The following is a 19,797-nucleotide window of genomic DNA, read 5'->3' as shown; positions in this document are numbered from 1 at the left end:
TTATGAAGGTTGTATTGTAAAATGCGTATTGGGAGGTTCCATGACACTGTTACTTTGACAGCTTGTGGCACTGCTGGTTGGAATTGTGGTTTCCAGTTTGCTTTAGGGATGTGCACGAGCGTTTTGTACATCTGCTGGGGGCAGGGCAGGATGGGGCGGACGGAGAGCATTAGCTTTAGGAGGCATGCAGGTCTTACCTGGTTGTCCGCCACCACCCCACCGTGGTGCTGTGGGCTCTAAAAAGCTGCACCACATGGTTCTGGTGCTGCTCCAGGCAGCCCATGCATGGCATTGACACGCACATCATCACTGTGCATGCATGGCGACCATGGGCATGCCAACGCCACGTGCAGGCTGTTGGAAGCAGTAATATAGCCATGCAGCACGGCTTTTTAGAACCAACAGTGCCATGGTTGGAGGAGGGGTGGAGGAGCAGGTAAGATTTGTTGGCTCCTTTAAAAGCTGCTGCTTCCCCACCACCGAAATGATTCGGCTGCGGCAGCTCAAATCATTTCGGCACTTTTGTTATGAGGCACCAGAATGATTTGGGCACACCCCTAGGTTGCTTCTGGATTTCATCTCTGGAATGATATTCTCCATAAATTATATTCAGAGATGGCTCCTATCTCCTGAAACTTGCAACCTAATTGGATTCCCAAGCACACTTTAGCATTAAGATGTTGTTAGGAAGGCTGGATAAGTTACAAAGCTGTAGCAAAATAAATACACAAGAAAATACCCTTTCAAACAAAGACTTTAGAAAACATTCCTTTTCCCCTCATCTGCTAAGCTCAGAATTCCACATTCTTGTCTCCTCTTTGCTGTTTCTATTAAAGACAAGCAGTTCAGTGTACTAGTTTATGTAGACGTGCCTCCTGTAAGATTATGGTTATCTACTTCTATTTAATAATTTAAATCAGCAGATACCAGGGAGGCAGTAGATGTTCTGAACCAAGGTTTGGAGGCTGTTCTGGGCTGGATGGGGGCAAACAAGCTGAAACTTAATCCAGATAAGACAGAAGTGCTCTGGGCTAGTAAAACTGATTATCTGAGTTATGAGGTAAATTTTGTCTTCGATAGGATCACACCACCCAAAAGACAAAGTCCAAAGCTTCTGGATCTGACACTGTCCATGGAGGTGCAGGTGGCGGCAGTGTGCAGAATTGCTTTTTACCAGTTATGGTTGGTACGCCAGCTAAGACCCTACTTGGAGAAGTTGGACTTGACTTGAGCAGTCACTCATGTTTTGGTGACATCCAGATTGGACTATTGTAATGCGCTCTATGTGGGGCTGCCCGTGGCAGTTCACAATCTTCAGCTGGTCCAGAATGCTGCTGCAAGGAGCAAACTGAGCAAAGATGCACCTTTTAAAAGTGGTGATTCTCTTTAATTTAGCAGGGGGAGAGCAACTGGCCCCATACATCCCCAGCACAGTACCTCCAGTGACTGTTGCTGGTGTCTGTCTTATGTTTCTTTTTTAGATTGTGAACTCTTTGGGGTCAGGGAACCATTTTATTTATGTATTTATATCTGTGTGAACCGCTTTGGGAACTTTTGTTTAAAAGTGGTATATAAATATGTGTTATACAGGAGACTGTCCTGTATTCGCTGAATTGCTGTCCGTGGTTCCGTGTATCCACGGGGTGTGTTATTGACACCTGTTTCCAGTATCCACGGATACTAATGGGTTAAAATCCATGTATCCGTAGTTCCTAGAGGTCTGGAAGTGACCGCAGCACTTCCAGTTGCCATTTTGTCTCTAAGAAGCAAGGAAGAGACAGGAGGAGCCATTTTGTGTCTCAGGGGGAAATGGACTTTCCCTCTTTATTTTTCATGTTTTGGGGGGGCAATCCGACCTTTGGGGGGATTCTTGAGCACATAGAGGAGCAGGGGAACATGCCAGAGTACGTTCTGACCCATTTTGAGGCTGTTTGGGGACTTTAGATTCCCCCCCCTCCACCTTGGAACCTAATCCCCTTTCCCCTATAGACCTAATGCCTCATTACTTGTGGTAGTATGTGAGGAATGGAACCCCCGCAAGTTACCAAATTCTGTATTCATATTTGTGGGTGCAAGTTGCTTCATGAGTATTACACCCATCCTGCAGCAGCTTCATGAGTATTACACTCATCCTGCAGCAGCTTCACTGGTTGCCAGTCCATTTCTGGGCTAGATTCAAGGTGCTAGTCTTGACCCTTAAAGACATACACATCTTGGGGCCAGTATACTTGTCAGATCACATTTGTTCATATGAACCTGCCAGGGCCCCTTTGTTCTACATCTCAGGCCCTGCTTATTGCCCCACCATTAATGGAGATAAGCACATAAGAACAGGTCTGCTGGATCAGGCCCAAGGTGTATCTAGTCCTGAATCCTCTTTCACACAGTGGCCTGCCAGATGCCTCCTGAAAAGCCCATGGGCAAGAGGTGAGGGCATGCCCTCTCTCTTGCTTTTGCTTCCCTGCAACTGGTATTTAGAGGTATCTTGCCTCTGAGGCTGGAGGTGGCCTATAGCCACCAGACTAGTAGCCATTCATAGACCTGTCCTCCATGACTTTGCCTGAGATCTGGTTGGAGGGGACTAGAGATAGAGCCTTTTTGGTTGTGGCCTCTTGACTTTGGAATGTCCTCCTAGTAGAGCTTCGTCATTCCCTCAGTGTTTTTAAGAAACAATTCAAGACACACCTTTTAGAGAGACCTTTTAATGTTTTATGTGCTGTTTTTGCTACCTGGTAGATTTCTTACTTTTGCAATTTTTTTTCTTATAACTTTTAATTTCAATTTTTAAAAATTTGCCACTTAAGTGTGATTTTAGCCTGGTCTTTTAACTTTAACTTATTTTAATTATGGTATTTTGTATCGGTTTTTTAAAATGTTGTGAAGTTCCCTTAGCAGTAGTGTACTGGAGGGGCAGACAATAAATATTTTAAGTAATAATAAATTATATTCATTCTAGTTCTAGAAGGCTTAGCAGATATTTTGGTATGTATTTTATTCTATTTATTCATTAGCTCTATTTTCGATCTTCCCATATGGATGCTGAAGGCAGACAACAAAACTGACATTGCACAAAGCAGTTACAATGATTCAGTAAAAAATAATATCAAAGATAAGAATCATTTGAAAGGCGATTCTTCACTGAAATTTGATGAGCTGGATTTGATCCCCCCTTGCTGCCTTCAGTTAAGGTGATGGAGGGATGGGTTTCTGATTTCTACATAATATCCAGGGTCAGCTTTAGCTTGCTACCAACTCTGTGTACAGTGAACCCAACCCCCTCTATAGGTTGACATGAATTTTATCAACTTTCCCAAGCAACCAATAGAGACAGACATCTTTACATTCCACTTGAGGCTGCTGAAGAGACTGCAGATGGCTAACTAAGATCTACCATAGTCTAAGGGAGCCAGGAGAGCTCTGTTTAATTGCCAATGCCATCCATTCCATCCGAGGCTGGTGAAAAGCACAGCATCCCTCCAGTAACTGTTGGTGGTGTCTATCTTATGTTATTTTTAGATTATGAGCTCTTTGGGGACAGGGAGCAGTATTCCCTCTAACAGAGATTCCCAGATGTTGTTTACAACTCCCATAATCCCCAAGCAAAGGCTATTGCAGCTGGAGATGTTGGAAGTTGTAGTCAACAACACCTGGGAATCCCTGTTAGAGGGAACTGGGAGCCTATTTATTTATATCTATGTAAACTGCTTTGGGAACTTTTGTTGAAAAGCAGTATATAAATATTCGTCGTCATCGTCAAAAGAGAGAATGCTAACTCCTGCTATTTAATATAAGAATAATGCATGTATTTGTTTTTGGCTTTTGTAAGTTCTTTGAGGGCTTATTAAAAAGTGACAAATAATTTAAGTAGGTTACTTTCTGAAGCTGTAAGACCATGTAAGTCCAGACAGGAGACATGGCAGTTGCTCCAGTGTGCTTTATGGTTGTTTTGGCTTGATGAATGTGCAAAGGAACTGAAAGATTACTTCATACAGAGAAGAAAACCTTTGTCATATCCTACATCATTCAGACACTTAGTAGGATGAATATATGATGCTTTGTTGTGCTGAGTCAGGACCTTGGTCATTAGCACAATGTGGTCTGCTCTGATAAGCAGTGGTTCAGGGTTCTGGGAATGAGAATGTCTTGTTACCTGAAATCCTTTTAACTGGAGATGCCAGAGATTGAACAAGGGACCTTCTGCATACCAAGCATGTGCTCTTCTATTGACTTATTGTCCCCGCTGCTGATAGCAGTATTCCTACAACTAAGAATATAAATATTTGGCAAGTTTTCTTAAAACTTCACCCGAAGGGCTCCCACCAGAGTTCTTTGATAGTGCGTGGACAAATATTGCAAAGTCTTGGAAACTTTACTGGGCTAACAATTGTTGGTAGACTAACGGGATCCAGATTCACAATGCTTTGGAGCTTCAGGTAGCTGGATGCAGAGGCCTGTGTCTCTCAAGAGATGAGTGTGGCTAGAATGGGTGTTGCCATAACTTCTAGTACTGCTATTTCGTATGGTTTTAATTATTTTTTGGAGTTTTTGTTGTCAGATGCATTGAATTGGGGGAGAGGTGGGGAAAATACATAGCAATAGCAATAGCACTTACATTTATATACCGCTCTATAGCCGAAGCTCTCTAAGCGGTTTACAATGATTTAGCATATTGCCCCCAACATTCTGGGTACTCATTCATAGGTAATCTTTGTATTTATAATTGTGGTTTGGATCACATCCTATAAAGTGCAAAAACAAAGAAAAAATGATCACTACCTGTGGCAAACGATGGTAATAGCCTGTAATGGACTGAAAACCTTTTCAAATACTCTTGTTCAATCTTTGTTGTTGCTTTAGGGTTTCTATTGTTCAACCTGATGCAAGCAACTGGGAGCTGTCAGTCCAGCTGGGGGAGACAACTCATTCAATTACAGTTTCATATCAAGGGTCGACATTCTTGGTAAGTTTATGCTCACTGGTAATATAGTGGTATTGGTAAAAATATCAGAATTAGAGTAATACTCAAACTATACTAAAACTTGAGCTTATTTATTCATTCTCTCTCTCCCCCTCCCCCCCTATTGTGGGGCGTTTCCCTCCCTTCTTCATTTGCATTTGTTTCCTAACTGGATCATATTTGCATTGTGGGTAAAGACAGATACAAAATAGCCATTAAGCTGCTCTGCTATTTCTCTGTCATATTATCATTTTATCATCTTCTCCAAGCAGCAGAGACCTACCACTCCCTTGACCTTCCTCTTGTTACAGATGTATCTGTTAAACAACTTTTTGTTGCATTTGACATCCCTCACAAGCCTCGGCTCATATTGAGCCATAGCTTTCCTGACACCATCTCTACAGGTTTGGGCCACATTCTTATACTCTTCTGTGGTTATTTACCTCTCTTCCATTTCTTATATGTGTTCTTTTTGCTTCTCAGCTGTCCAGAGACTTCTCTGTGCATCTGCACACTGATTTCTTGAAATGGCTCCCATTTTTATTTATTTATTTATTACATTTATATCCCACTCTTCCTCCGAGAAGCCCAGAGTGATGTACATGGTTATGTTTATCCTCACAGCAACCCTGTGAGATAGGTTAGGCTGAGAGATGCATGACTAGCCCAGAGTCACCCAATGAGTTTCATGGCTGAGTGGGGATTTGAACTCTGGTCTCCCTGGTCCTTCTCATAAATGGCTTGCAATTGCATCTTTTGGTATCTTGCTTTTGCAGAATCTCCCATCCCTCCTTGACTCTTTTCCTTTAGGATTTCTAGCCATGAGATCCATCTCTGATCTCATGAAAGCATTGAAAACACTTGGGCATAAGTGCCATTTGCTGGACATGATAGTTTGGGATGCTTATCTTGTTGTAGTTCCTCTCAGGAATGTGTACCCCAGACTGTTGTTTCCAAGCTGCAGAGAGAATTGCAGTCTGCACTGATGCTTCTGGAGGCAAGCTTACAGAAAACAATATTCCTTGCAATGTCTAGACACCTTGTAAGAATGACAGTATACCATAAAGCTCTTGCAGTGAGCATCTTTAATGGCAGTTCTTTCTTGAGATCCTTTGTGGAGTAAAACAATCTGTTCAATTTACAGTAAAAAATGATAATGGCTAGAAAAATTTAGAAGTATAAACAATGGCAAATCTGCATACAATAGCCCAGGATCGGAAAGGTTCAGCTTATCAAATTCACTACTCTGTAATTTTCCTGCCACCGAGAGGATGAGCATTCAGTGAGAAACAAAGGAATGAAAGATAAATAATTGTGCTTTCTTTCCATAGCTGCATCCAATCCTCTTTTTATGTTTGTTTGGTTTATGTTCCTTTCTGCTGTGAATATCTTCAAATTGGGAAGCTAGAAAGCATGCTCAATTTGGTGTCCTCCTGATACAAAAAGTTGTGGAGATAAAGGGACAGAGATTTTAAGCTCCATGTTTCCTACTTCCAACAGCTTGAATGTCAAACATATTTAGCTTTGAATTTAGGTAACTTTTTTTTTAAACTGGTGCTGTTATCCTTTCACGATGTCTACAAGCACACCAGGTGTGCTCCAGAATGGAAAGAAGACAAGCCGTTTCTCTAGTGAATTTACTTTCACTAAGATTTCACTTGCTGTGTAGCTTGAAAACCAAAATAAGCTTGAAAGAGCAATGTGCAACTATTTTGAAGTATTTAAAATAAACATCATGGAATGTTTAATGAAAATAAATATGAGAAAGGAGTTCTTCTGTGCACTGTCTTATTCGTTGCATATACTAGAGTAGCAATTTTAAAATAAAATAACTCTAAAGGCATACCCTGAAATAGTTCATGAGGATGCTGACCTTCAGATTATGCCTTTTGCTTTTTTAGCACCGTTTGTGGCTCCAGCATTGCTTAGTGCTTTGCAAGTGTCACTCCACATCAATATTTATTGTGTGAAGTAGTTTATCTTTAATCAGTTCCATGTTCTTTCTCAGCTTTCATGCTTACCATTTTGTTTTGGAATCTTATGTCCTCTTGTGTGTTGTGATGATGACCTTTTTGATTAGTATACATTCCAACCAGATCTGTGTTGTTTCTTTTCCCCCCCTTTGTCCTCTTAAAAATGAATGGAAACCTATCCATGTCAGTCCTTCTGTTCACATTGAGTGGTATATGTATGCAGGAAGCAGATTTCAGGGAACTGTGTGGAAAGCCATAGTTGCCCCCCCAACCCCAGTGAAAGGGAACAGTATTGCCACCTTTTTTCTTTTGCCATATTTGAGTTAGAAGCAAAGTCAATTAGGAGAGGTTCCTTGGACAGTGGAGCTAGGTTCACTTGTATAGTGGGGATTTGTGCTGCAGTGAAAAGCCACCTTTGGGATAATGTGTACACTTCGTCTTCACTCATCTCAAAAATAATATAGTAGGGAAAGGCTACAAACTATCTAAGGATCAGAGCTCCTTATTTGCAAGGAAAGTATGACACATTTGGGGTAGTTTAGTGTAGGGGAAAAGATAACCTAAGGAGACATGATAAACATTTGTATAGTCATGAATGCTGTAGAATGATTAAATCAAAATCTTTCTCCCTTATTTACAAAACTTGGACAGTAGGTCACCCAGTGAAGTTGTTTGGGAGGAGCTTTGTCTAACAAAATGAGACTACTTTACATAATGCACAATTAACTTATGAAATTTGATGTCATAAGATGTGGTGATATGCTCAGGTAACTTTAAAAAGGATTGTATAAATTTGTGGTGGATCTGTCGACAGCTATTAGCTAAATGGCATTTCTGTAGGGATGTGCACAAATGGCTTGGGCAGTCACAAGCAGAGCAGGGATCGGTTCCCTTCAAAAGCAGGTAAGTAGTTCCTTACGTGCTCACCCACCACCCCACCACTTTCCCAGTGGTGTCACCTGCTCTCCAAATGGCCACGCGCGGCTGTGGCTCTTTTCCCTGCAGCTTCTGCACAACGTCAGCACACGGTGGATGCCATCGCCGGAAAAGCAGTGGGGTGGTGGTTGAGCAGGTAAGGAGCTACTTACCTGCTTTTAAAGGAAACCGCCTCGTGACCCGCAGAACTGTTTTGAACGCCGGCTTCCAAGCTGGTTCAGCGCTTCCTAGAGCTGGTGCCAAACTGGCTCATGCACATCCCTACATTTCTATGTCAAGAAGTAGTGTACATCTGGATACCAGGTTCAGCATGGGAGGAGAGCTGGTCTTGTCGTAGCAAGCATGCATCATCCCCTTTGCTAAGCAGGGTCCACCCTGGTTTGCATTTGAATAGGAGGCTACATGTGTGAGCACTGTAAGATATTCCCCTTAGGGGATGGGGCTGCTCTGGGAAGAGCATCTGCATGTTTGCATGCAAAAGGTTCCAAATTCCCTCCCTGGCATCTCCAAGATAGGACTGAGAGAGACTCCTGCCTGCAACCTTGGAGAAGCTGTTGCCAGTCTGTGTAGACAATGCTGAGCTAGGTGGACCTATGGTCTGACTCAGTATAAGGCTGCCTCCTATGTTCTTGTAACAGGAGACTACCACCTTCATGGCCTGTCTAAGTGTCAAAAAGCATCTGGCTGGCTTCAGTTCAAAACCAAACACTCTCCTCGATAGACCTCGATAAACCAGATGCTGGTCTCGATAGATCCAGCATGTCAGTCCTTAGGTTCTTAAGTCTATTCACAGAATTGCAACAGCTTCTGTTTTCAGGAATAGTTCCTTTTTCAGCATGCACCACTTGCAGAAATTGTAACTCTCTCTTCCATGAGTAACATTTTTAGGGCATTACAAAGTGACACAAGTAGACCATTCATAAGTACAGATATTCACATATATCAGAGTCTATTTATAAAATGCTGAGTCGGCTCTGAGACATAAATGCATGCTTAGATGGCTTTAGAGTTCTTTCTCTGAAGTAAGTTGCCAGTCTTAAACTTATCTGCTACAGAAGCTCTTTGGAAGGGACTATGATTTTCTTACATTGAACTGCATTTTACGTTGCTGTGTTAGTCATTTACAAATGTTGCTCATTTTGCTATGATATTGGGAGGGGGGCATGTTTAAACAATGTAATGGCATCATTTGACACATACGCTCCTTGTCACCTTGGCATTTACCGATTATTGATCTGTGATAACCATTTCATAAACTGCAAACATCACATGATGCTGACATTGTCTTAAACTCAGAACTTTTCAGTGGGGCCTATTCACACATTCAGTTGCAAGTTGAATGGTAAATTGTGATGAAGGCTGAATGCAGAATGTGTGACCTGGCCTTTAGAAACCAACCAACTGGATTTTATATTGATATTAGCCATTGCATTATTGAGCTAAATCAGAAATTTCTACAGATGAACTATTATATAAATGAACTGGTTTCCTTTGCTGATTCTCTCCATGCTTGGCTTCCATCTGTTACTTTAAAACCCAGGTATTCATCAGCAACTTTATCAGTACAAGCACAAGCTTTAAAGGGTCCCATTGTAGTGTACATAATACACACACTGAACAAACACTGTCTGCAAATGAGAGCCAGATTGCGATGATGGTCAGGCAGTTCAATGTGCAGTTGCTTTGGCCATATGAAAACACTATCTTGCCCTAAACTGTTTGTGATGTCATATTTTGCCATTTCTGATGCAGGGCTTGGAAATAATAGCAGATAAATGAAGCTGCTGCTTTGGTTTGTTGACTGAAAAATGATTTTTAATCATCATTTAGTTTGTTCCTTGAGGGAGTTCTTTCTTTCTCGTCTGCATGCAGTCCTTGATCACCATCTGAATGTAGAGAGCAGGAAATAATGCAGGTTGTGTATTATGTCTGTCCAAGTCTGATTAAAGAATCTTAAATGCGGAGCGAAATGCTCACTTTAGCCATAATCTGCTTGGAGGGTTTCCTGCACAGGCCTCATTGGAATGAATGGGAGCTACATAAGAATACAGCAGGTGGATTGTGACCATTTATCTTAAAGACTGAAGAGATAGTGACTGTGAGCTCCTTCTGCTGCTTTAGCAGCAGCAGCTCCTCTGTGGCATATTCTGTATGGTTTTAAGGGGTAGCATTCATTCATTCATTCGATTTCTATACCGCCCTTCCAAAAATGACTCAGGGCGGTTTACCCAGAGAAATAACAAATAAATAAAATGGATCCCTGTCCCCAAAGGGCTCACAGTCTAAAAAGCAACATCAGATAGACCCCAGCAACAGTCACTGGAAGTACTGTGCTGGGGGTGGATAGGGCCAGTTACTCTCCCCCGCTAAATAAAGAGAATCACCATGGGGTAGCATATCAATTGACAAAAGCGGAGCGGGCCTGGGAATTCCGATAACGATAGTCCTGGCCATTTCCATTTCATTTTTAACTGTTTTATCTGATGGAGCACATCAGATATGCCAGATTACTCCCTTTTTCAGCAGCATCTCCAAAATGGAAGCTCAATAAGGAGATTTGTAAGAGGGCTACCGCCTAGGTTTGTTTTCTTTACTCAAATTTTCATTGCCTTTCTCAGAGTAAGACTGCCTTATTAACATGACTTTAATGTAGTTCTTAATGTTTCATTAAAAAAGAAAAGCAAAAACACTGCTGTAGTGGCTAGATGTGCGTCAGCTGTGACTAACTGTTTTGATGTAGCCTTTTCAAAAGACTAGACCAGAGCTTTCCTTTTTGAAATGTGTAAAGCAGCATCGACACAGATTCTCAGATGGATCTAATTAGTCCTTCATAGGGGCTGGATGTCCGTTTGTTGCAGCTGAATTCTCACTTCATTCACCCATAACTAGAAACACCTCGCTTCAAACACATTTCTTCAAAGAAAGAGGGGTTTAGGGTTCCATGTTTTACTGCTTTTTGATGTCTGTTTCCCTTTAACAGAGAAGACCTTATGTTTATACAACTGTTGTTATTAAGAAAACATAGTTTTGTTCAGGTGAATTCATTTTGTATCAGTATTTGGCTATTAGAAGAAGTGGAAAATCTTGCTACACTAGACTGTGCGGGTCAGTTACATGTCCCTCATGCAGTAAGCTCATTTATGAGAAAGAAGACAGAGTCCTTATAATAGCTGGATAACTATTAAACTATTCAGTTTACAGAATTTATGAAGCCTACAGATAAAAAGTGTGTGTGTGTGTGTGACAGTTTGTCATTTTAGTATTGCTGTTGTTGCTTGTGCTTGTGTGAGATCACAACCCAGTTGCTGGTTCATAATTTTTGGCAAAAGACATGGTTTGCTTTTCTGATGCTGGGCAAGAAGACATCTCTATTTTCTCTAGCATCAAACAGAACTAATTCTCTGAGATAAAAAGGCCCTGCCACCCAGTAGGAGTGATGGACATATGAAACTACCTTAGACCGTTTAGCCCAGTTCTATTATTGGTAGCAGCTCCCTAGAGTCTGTGGCAAAGGTATTTCCCTGCTCTGTCATCTGGGAACTTCTTAATTGGGAGTTTTAGTCTGTTTCTTTTGAATGCAGCCGTTTATCTTTAGAGTGTATACTCTGCCCTTCACCTACATGCTTTCAAGGTGGCTTCACAATCAATGTATTAAAACAACAATACATGTAAAATCACAGGATATAAAAGAGCAGAAAAATTAAACTCAGCAATAAAAGCAGGCTTAAAGCAGCTATTGGAGAAAGGTCTGAGAAAATTTTTTAAAAGGGGGCTTCACCTAATTGCCAGGAAGACATCAAGTTGGCCTCAGGTGAGCTTCCCTGGTTTCATAGGTGAGCAGTTAAATCTGAAAAGGTGCTCTCAGTGGTTGTCACCTACCTAAATTCAAAAGGCGAAGACCAAGAAGGGCCTCCAAAGGTTTTAATGCAGAATTAAGTCTATGTGTGAAAAGGTGATACTTCGGGTATTTGGATCCCAAGCCATATAAGACTGTAAAGGTATTCACTGGAATTTTGAATTGCACCTGGAAGCAGGGTGGCAACCAGTCATGCTGTTTCAAAACGGACACTTTGCTTCCTAGGGCCAGTCCTGGGTGTCAGTCTGACAGCTGTATTCTGAACTCTGGGCAGTTTTCAAAGGTCTCCAGTGACATGCATCAATCAATTGGTACTCCCAGACTGTAAGCATGGCCCCTTAAGGGGAGTTGAACCTTATTTAGAACAGGCTGAACACACCTTCATAGTTAGATGAATCACCGACCCACAGCTCCTTAGGTTTATTAGGACTGAGAGTCTATTTATTGGCTCTCATTCAGTCCATCCTTGCTCCCAGACATTGATTTAGCACTTCCACTGCCTCATCTGAGAGATGAAAATGAGAAATAAAGCTGGGAGTCATTAGTATACCAATGGCCATTAGTATACCGATGGCACCTCACTCCAGTTCTCCAGTGACCTCACTTAACAGTTAATGTAGATATTACACAGCAAGGAGGATAGGATGGAGCCCTGCAGGTTCTCCAAACATAACAACCATGAGGTGGCCTCAGCACCACCCTCTGGAGTCTGCACTCTAGCAGCTGCTGCTACTACTACTACTACTACTACTTTACTCTTCAGATAGGAGTGAAACCACTGTGCAGAGTTCCCCTAGAACCTATCCGGAAGAATACCAGGGTCAATTGTATTGAACACCACTGAAAGGTACGACCATTCTCTTCCATCTCTCATCCTTGAGAGCAAGCAAGGCAGTTTGTGCCCAAGCTAGTCCTGAAAACAGACTGAAATGGATATAGATAATTCTTTTAAATCCAAGGGTGCCTGGAGTTACACAGCAACTCCACCCACTTGAGCATCTTGCTTTGGTAGAAGATCATTGTGACTGTTGTTAAAAGGAGGGCTTTTTTTAGGAGTGGCCTCATGGCTGTCCTCTGTCTGCCAGAATTGTTCCCGCTCATGAGGAGATAGACCCAGCTGGACATCCCCCTCCTGCTAGATGCTAAATGTCATAAGATCGAGGGTCACACAGCTGGTAAGCTCAGTTGTACCTCTCCCTTCACAGACTGCAACATCTGAAATACATCTAACAAAAGAATGTGGTTAGAGGGTGTCCTGGACACACTCACTGATTGAACTGCAAACTGGTGATGTCTAAACTGAATGGGATGTGCTACCACGTATCAAATATAGCCACTTCTCAGTAGTGGCTTTCAGCTCCTTCTTGGTGGAAGTTTGAAGAGCAAGAGCTCTCTTCCTGGCAAGTGGGTCTGTTGAAGGAGAGAGAAGTGCTGAAAGCAGGACTCTGGTTAGCATTCTGTTTCTTGCAAATTTGAACACAGAACACCACTGGCATTAGATAGTAAAGATTTGTATTTACATATGCTGTGTGCTTTTTTAAATGTAGAGTTTTAACTGTCACAAATACATTAGAGAGCCAGCGTGGTGTAGTGGTTAGAGTGCTGGACTAGGATGGGGGAGACCCAAGTTCAAATCCCCATTCAGCCATAATACTAGCTGGGTGACTCTGGGCCAGTCACTTCTCTCTCAGCCTAGCCTTACTTCACATGGTTGTTGTGAAAGAGAAACTTAAGTCTGCAGTACACCGCTCTGGGCTCCTTGGAGGAAGAGCGGGATATAAATATAATAATAATAATAATAATAATAATAATAATAATAATAATAATAATAATTCTTAATAATAATAATAAATACCTTGGCGTGGTTGTGGGGCTTGTGTGCTCTGAGGAAGGTGAGAGCTATGCCAGAGGTCCAACCATACTGGACAGGTCTCACCAGAGGAGCCAGACAAAGAGTGCCTCTTCCATCAACAATATGGTGAGATGTAACTTTAATAAATCTATACCGGATCAGTCGTCGCCCGGGTCAACAAGGACCGCGCCAGGTGCTATAGTCCCTGGACATCTGGTGGCAAGTGGGCAACAGGACTCAGGATTTTCAGTTGAGCAACCAGGGCTGAAGACAGCAAAGTTACTGGAAGAAACGTCGCTTACCATCAGCCAATTACAAAAAGCAGCTTTACTGGGAACAGCCTATATTCTGCGACGATATCTATAACAACTGACAATAAAATTCAGCCATCCCAGGTCCTTGGGAAGGACTCGATGTCTGGATAAAACAAACCAGTCAATAACACCTGTCTGACTGTGTAAACAAGAAATAATAATAATAATAATAATAACATTTATGGTTGCCGCAAGCAGAGCCAAGCCTTGGATTATGTGTTGCTTCAGCTTTGCACAGGAAGGGCTTTGAAAGCTGAATGAATTAGGAAATGAAGCCACTATTTGATCCTGGTTTCAGATACTGGCTTGTGAACTGGTTAGAATAAATCATAGTTTCCTGATTTCAGATGGAAGTTTATTCTTAACTAAGTGGAGTTTATTCTAAAAGAAGGAGATGGTGTTAAGAAACTGCCTCGAGGATGATTGGACTGCACCCCCTAGTTTGGGCGAATGTGGGAAATTTATCTCAAAAGGGGAGAGAGTTCCAATCAGTCTTAATTTGTGCAAGCATATGAACTCAAGAAAATCGGCTTGAGAGAGAGGTTTTAATTTTTAAAAGGAGTTTATTGAAAGAAAAAAAATAAGACTAAATTAAGTAGAAGCAATGCAAGTATGTTTAAAAACAGACTATTGAAATGCACATTTAGCTAAAGTTCCAAATTATGTGTAAATTCCCAGACAGACTAGAGAGGTAGTTTAAGATTGAGGGGCAAGATTTCAGAAATAAGAGAAAGGGATAGGTTCAGCCCTGAAGAAGCCGGGCAAGAGGCTCTATCACTTATCCTGAAGAGGGGAACACCAAGGTGGTCTGCTAGAGTTTCTTGTTGCAGTCTGCTGGGGTTCAGAGCACAAGGGAACACTGAGATGTTGCACAGTGGGAGTCCCACAGGAGGAAGCACACTGGGTCATGGAATTAGGGATACTTATATCTCAACACATGCCTTGAGGGCACTTGTCTTTTGTCCTGCTCTGCTGAACAGGGGAGCCCAGACAACCTCCCCCCCCCACTGCATTGTGTCTTAGTCCTTCCTGGGTAGGAATGTGTGTGAATCGCCTGTGGCATTTAAGGCTGATTGCAAGGACAATTGGAGTGTTCAGGTGTGTTTAAAGAATATCCTTTGCTGGGAAGGGCTTCCCAATAATTCTATCAAGAGTTTTGATGGGCACCTCTTCAAGGTTATATCACCAACTCATCCCTATTGTAATGGAGGATGCAGTTGCATTTGTCTTATCTGTCTTCACTTCCTGGCCAGAGGACTACCAACTGGGCCAGTTTGAGCAATTTGATTGCAAACTGCTTATAATTATTTCAAGCTGGTTCATCGAACTAACTGGCCCAGCTGATCAATTTGACCAGACCAGTTCACATACCTGCAGTTCAGTCTGAATTTGTTTTCAATTCAGACCTAACCACACCAAACTGTCCATGTACATCCCTACAAAAAGTGAGCCGGGCAGGGAGAAAACCACCTCAACCAAAGGGGTGGTTCTTATTAAGAATTCTGTTTTTAACAGTGGCCAGCCAGATACTTCTGGGAAGATACCAAGTAGGACATGAAGGCAATAGCTTCCAATGTTGTTTGACCCCAACAGGGCCAGACTGGGGGCACTGAGAGGGTGGTGGAATGTATGTGGGGAGGGCACCGGTTTTTGAGCAGAATGGGTGCTTAAGGGTGGGAGTATTCATTGCTGCCGAATGTGGTAGGGCGCAGGGGTGCCCAGTGGGTGGGGCGCACCAGGAATATGCCCTGTTGCCCAGTCCGAGCCTGGCCCCTAACCTTTGGTGTCCAGGGACACATTACCTTTGGACGTGTAGCATCCATTTGCCTAATGGACATTGATAGTTCTATCCTCCGTGAATTTCTCTAAATGTTGTTATTTAAATTCAATAAGAGGTCTGGATCAGGTACAAAAATATATTTGAGATAAGTTGAGGGAGTTATATTCTCAAGATGATATGGAGGTGATTTAAAATTTACACTCTTTCTCCATACCATGATTATTTAAATAGCACATTCTTTGGATAACTATTTTTATGATTTCATGTGCAGTCTTCTATGTAAGGAAATTTTTGTTCTAAGATTTATGAATATAATGTCATAATACACAGAGGAACATTAATGTACAATTCCAAGAGAACAATGTCTTGGGTCTTGACTTTTCTTCTGTGAATGAAATGGAGATTTCCTGCCTTCCTCTTCTATTTGTTAACCCCCATGCACCCTCTAAAAATCTACTCCTGTTGGTTGGGGGATCCTTTGGAACAGGATGGCATGTTGCATAAGTGATTGCAGCAGGAAGGTAAGGATCGGCAAAAAAGAACGTAAGCGAGTGGCACTGTCTTCTGCACATGCATGAACACCTTAGGATCCAAAATAATCTTTGTTTTTGTGGAGAAAGAAATAATTTGGAATATGCTCCCTGCCGAAATAAGAGCATCTTCTTCTCTGCTTGTTTTCAGGAATACCCTCAAGACTCTCCTGTTTTTGCAGGCTTTTAATTAGAATTAATTTTTAATAATTTTAACAATTTGTTTTAATAACTGTTATGTTTTTTAAAGTGTCTAATTTTAAAGTGTCACTTATTTTAATATGTTCGGACTTTTAAATATATTAAATTTTATACACTGTCTAGAGATGTACATATCAGGCGGTATAAAATATGATTTATTTATTTATTTAAATATGTAATATACTGCCTAATCCACAGACTTACGGAGATGTACAAAGCAAAAACTGCATCCAAGACAAAAAAGCCCAACACATTAAATTAATGGGCAAATGCCTGGCAGAAAATAAATGTCTTCAATAAGGATTTAAAGGCTGAAAGGGAGGAGGCAGACCGAATCTGGGGTGGGGTGGGGAGAAGAGAGTTCCAGAGCAGGGGGATAAATAAATAAATAACTAAATTGACAATTCGTGCCAATGTGTATTATTTTGTACCTTATATGCTGAACTGAGGAAGACTTATATTGTAATTTGTTAATTAATATGCCTAATGCAGATGATCTACCCAAAACTGTGTATCTTCTGTCTAATAAGCAGAAGCATGTTGCATTTAGAGTTGCCAAATTGGCAGAAGCTGAGAAAGAAGCTTGACAACGAAAATGTTGCATATTGTAGAGATACTAATATGAAAGGATAATAGTGATAGAATTCTGTAATTATAGAATAATTGTCGAATTAGTGTGTGTGTGTGTGTGTGTAAATAAATAATAATTGATTATAGAATAATTGTCGAATTTGTGTGTGTGTGTGTGTATGTGTGTGTGTGTGTGTAAATAAATAATAATTGATAATATTTATAGGAACTACATAAATTTCTCTGTATAGTTATTTAATATCTCTTGAAATTGTTAGTGAGTTTTAATAATAGCTTTGTGTTTTGTATGATGATGATACAAACCTGATTAGATATGAAATAGGCAACCTTTTTTATTTCATCTTAATGTGTTTGTTGAAGTGTCTATGCATTACTGAGGAGATTGAGTTCCCAAAATATGCTTTTGCCCCCATATGGTTCTCTGGACAATAGAATGTCCTTGCCCCCAGATACAGAAGTTGGCTATCCTTGATTTAAAGTAAAGTGTGTCGCCAAGTCGATTTTGACTCCTGGCTCCCACAGAGCCCTGTGGTTTTCTTTTGGTAGAATACAGGAGGGGTTTACCATTGCTTCCTCCCGCGCAGTATGAGACTTTAATCACCTTCCTATAACACTGCTGTTCCCATCATCTGGGAAACATACCAGCAGGGATTCGAACCGGCAAACTTCTGCTTGTTAGTCAAGCATTTTCCCGCTGCGCCAATTTACTTAGCCTCAAATACCAGTTAGCAACTACAAGTGTGTTCGGTTTTTCAGATGCTGTTTTTCTTAGCAAAATAAATGTTTCTCTTCTTTCTACAAATTACCAGCAGTTCATAGTATTGTCCTGAGAGTTTTCCAATTTTTCTTTATTCAGCAGTAGTGAAAATTGCATATTCTTGACTTGCCAGAGTATTGCTATTGCAAAGAAAAATCATTGTGAGTTGTCAGCAACAAGCATGATTGCATATGCTGTTTGGAGAAATATTAAATGAGAAATGTTACCTATAAATGAAGCATTTTGAAGACGCTTCAGCTACATCAGTGTAAAGCAGAACAAAATACCCAAGATACAGCATATAGATGGATTCACCTATGATACACCCTTAATGTTCTTCACTGTGTAAAAGTAAGAAGGGGGAAGAGTAGAGAATTGATAAAATGTCATCCTGCAACATTAAATATAACTTTATGGCTGAAAATTCTTTGAGGAGGAATAAGGGTGGAGGATAAAAAAGAAAAGTAACAAATAGGCTAGATCAAAAGAGGTGTGAGGAATTAATATAGAGAAGATGAAAGCAAAAGAGACAAATAATAGAGTAGATGGTAAGTGGAGGATTAGCGTAAGTAGAAGAGTAATTGTTTATGGGTCAGATGAAAAGAAATAGAGAATAAATGTTATAGAATGTGTAGGGAGCGGCTTCAAGATTAAAATGACACCTATATAAGGGTCATATGAAATCTAGGACGTGTATGACTTGTGTTATCAGCCATTTCCCATGGTTACTTCACAGTAGTTCTCTTGATGAAGTATGCTACTTTCATGATGCTACTGTAGTGAAATGCCTACTAGGCATTTAAACTTTGTAGAAAGCAACTTTCAGTAGTATTTGTTAGAAATGACTTAGCTATTCTTTCCCCACCCACTTTGGCATCCCTGTAAAGTATGCAGGTGATTTGATCAATGGCTTAGAGCCATATTTGCCATAATCACCCAGAGTTATCTGCAGAAAGACCATTGAATTCGTGTCCCCTGTTCAAATCTTACAGGATTTGAATTTTCTAGGCTATGCTGTCTCCCAATTCCTGAAGTGAAATGTAATGTTTGCATTGACTGCATTGTGTGTTTAGATGTAAATGTCCTAGTGTGATGGAGGAATGGAGATTCTCCATGGAACATGCTGTCAGTGGAGATGCTGAAGGAAACAGCTTCTCCTCTGACAGCATGTTCCGTGACAAGAGAATCCTTTTTTTTAAAAACACATATATCCCACCTTTTATTTGGATTCCAAGGCAACTTGCACAATAATAAAACAAAAATACACAATATTTTGCCGTGCAATATACAATTACACACACACATGCATTGAAAAAATTTCTTGAGGAGCAGCAGTAGCAAGAACTTGCCTGAACAAGTGTGTGTTTAATATATGCTGGAATGTCAGCAGCGTGAGAGCAAATTGATAGAATTGCACTGGGAAAAGACCATGACAGAAAAGGATCCGTCCCACGTGGTCTCCAGATGGATCCCTAACAGCAGCAGCGTGCTAAGGAGGCTTTCCTTGCAAAGAGAATGGACAGATTCATGTGGGGGAAACGGCCCAAGGTTTTTGTAATAGATCTCATCTGCAAACACTTTTCTTCAAGCAAAAAGCTCTGTCAAGTGCAGCACTGTGACATGGATTGGAAAGTTTAAAGTACCAAGGCCCAAAAAATGCAAGTGAGCAATTCCCGGGCTCTATTGGTGGTACAGTAGTCTTAATTTTGTGCTGCCGCACAATGTACTGACAAGAATTTAGATGGCCAAGAAACATGGAATAGTAAGTAGATCCTTGTTCCATATGACAAGCCAGCTCTGAAACTCCCTTCCAATAAGTAGCTGAGTATCTCAGTTCTGCAGTTGAAGCAGTGTTTTATGTAATAAATTAGTAATGAGTCAGCATCTCTCCTGTAGTGTCAGAATTTATCAGAAGTATATTATTTCTGCCCCACCCCAAATTAGGGGGGAAACATACTTTTCAGAGCAATTCCAAGATGAAGCAAACAATACAATACAAAATACAATCCTCACCTAGGACAAAGAGCACCCCAGGAAAGGCGAGGGAAAA

At 41.1% G+C, this 19,797-nt stretch overlaps 1 protein-coding gene across 6 annotated transcripts in view; it reads left to right on the top strand.

Moving 5' to 3' along the window:
• PCCA (propionyl-CoA carboxylase subunit alpha) overlaps nucleotides 1-19,797 on the top strand; it is a 335,273-nt gene that overhangs the window by 211,286 nt on the left and 104,190 nt on the right. For all 6 annotated transcript variants that reach the window (XR_008319164.1, XR_008319165.1, XM_053307833.1 and 3 more), the window contains one exon: nucleotides 4,858-4,960. Coding sequence is in view for 4 of the 6 variants with exons in the window: in XM_053307833.1 (XP_053163808.1) it covers nucleotides 4,858-4,960 (103 nt within the window). In the remaining 2 variants the exon portion in view is untranslated. The remainder of the gene's footprint in view (nucleotides 1-4,857; nucleotides 4,961-19,797) is intronic.

The sequence above is a fragment of the Hemicordylus capensis genome, chromosome 3, assembly GCF_027244095.1.
Source record: "Hemicordylus capensis ecotype Gifberg chromosome 3, rHemCap1.1.pri, whole genome shotgun sequence".
Taxonomy (NCBI): domain Eukaryota; kingdom Metazoa; phylum Chordata; class Lepidosauria; order Squamata; family Cordylidae; genus Hemicordylus; species Hemicordylus capensis.
Note: the sequence above shows the minus strand (reverse complement) of the source record. Positions and strands in the feature narration are given on the sequence as shown.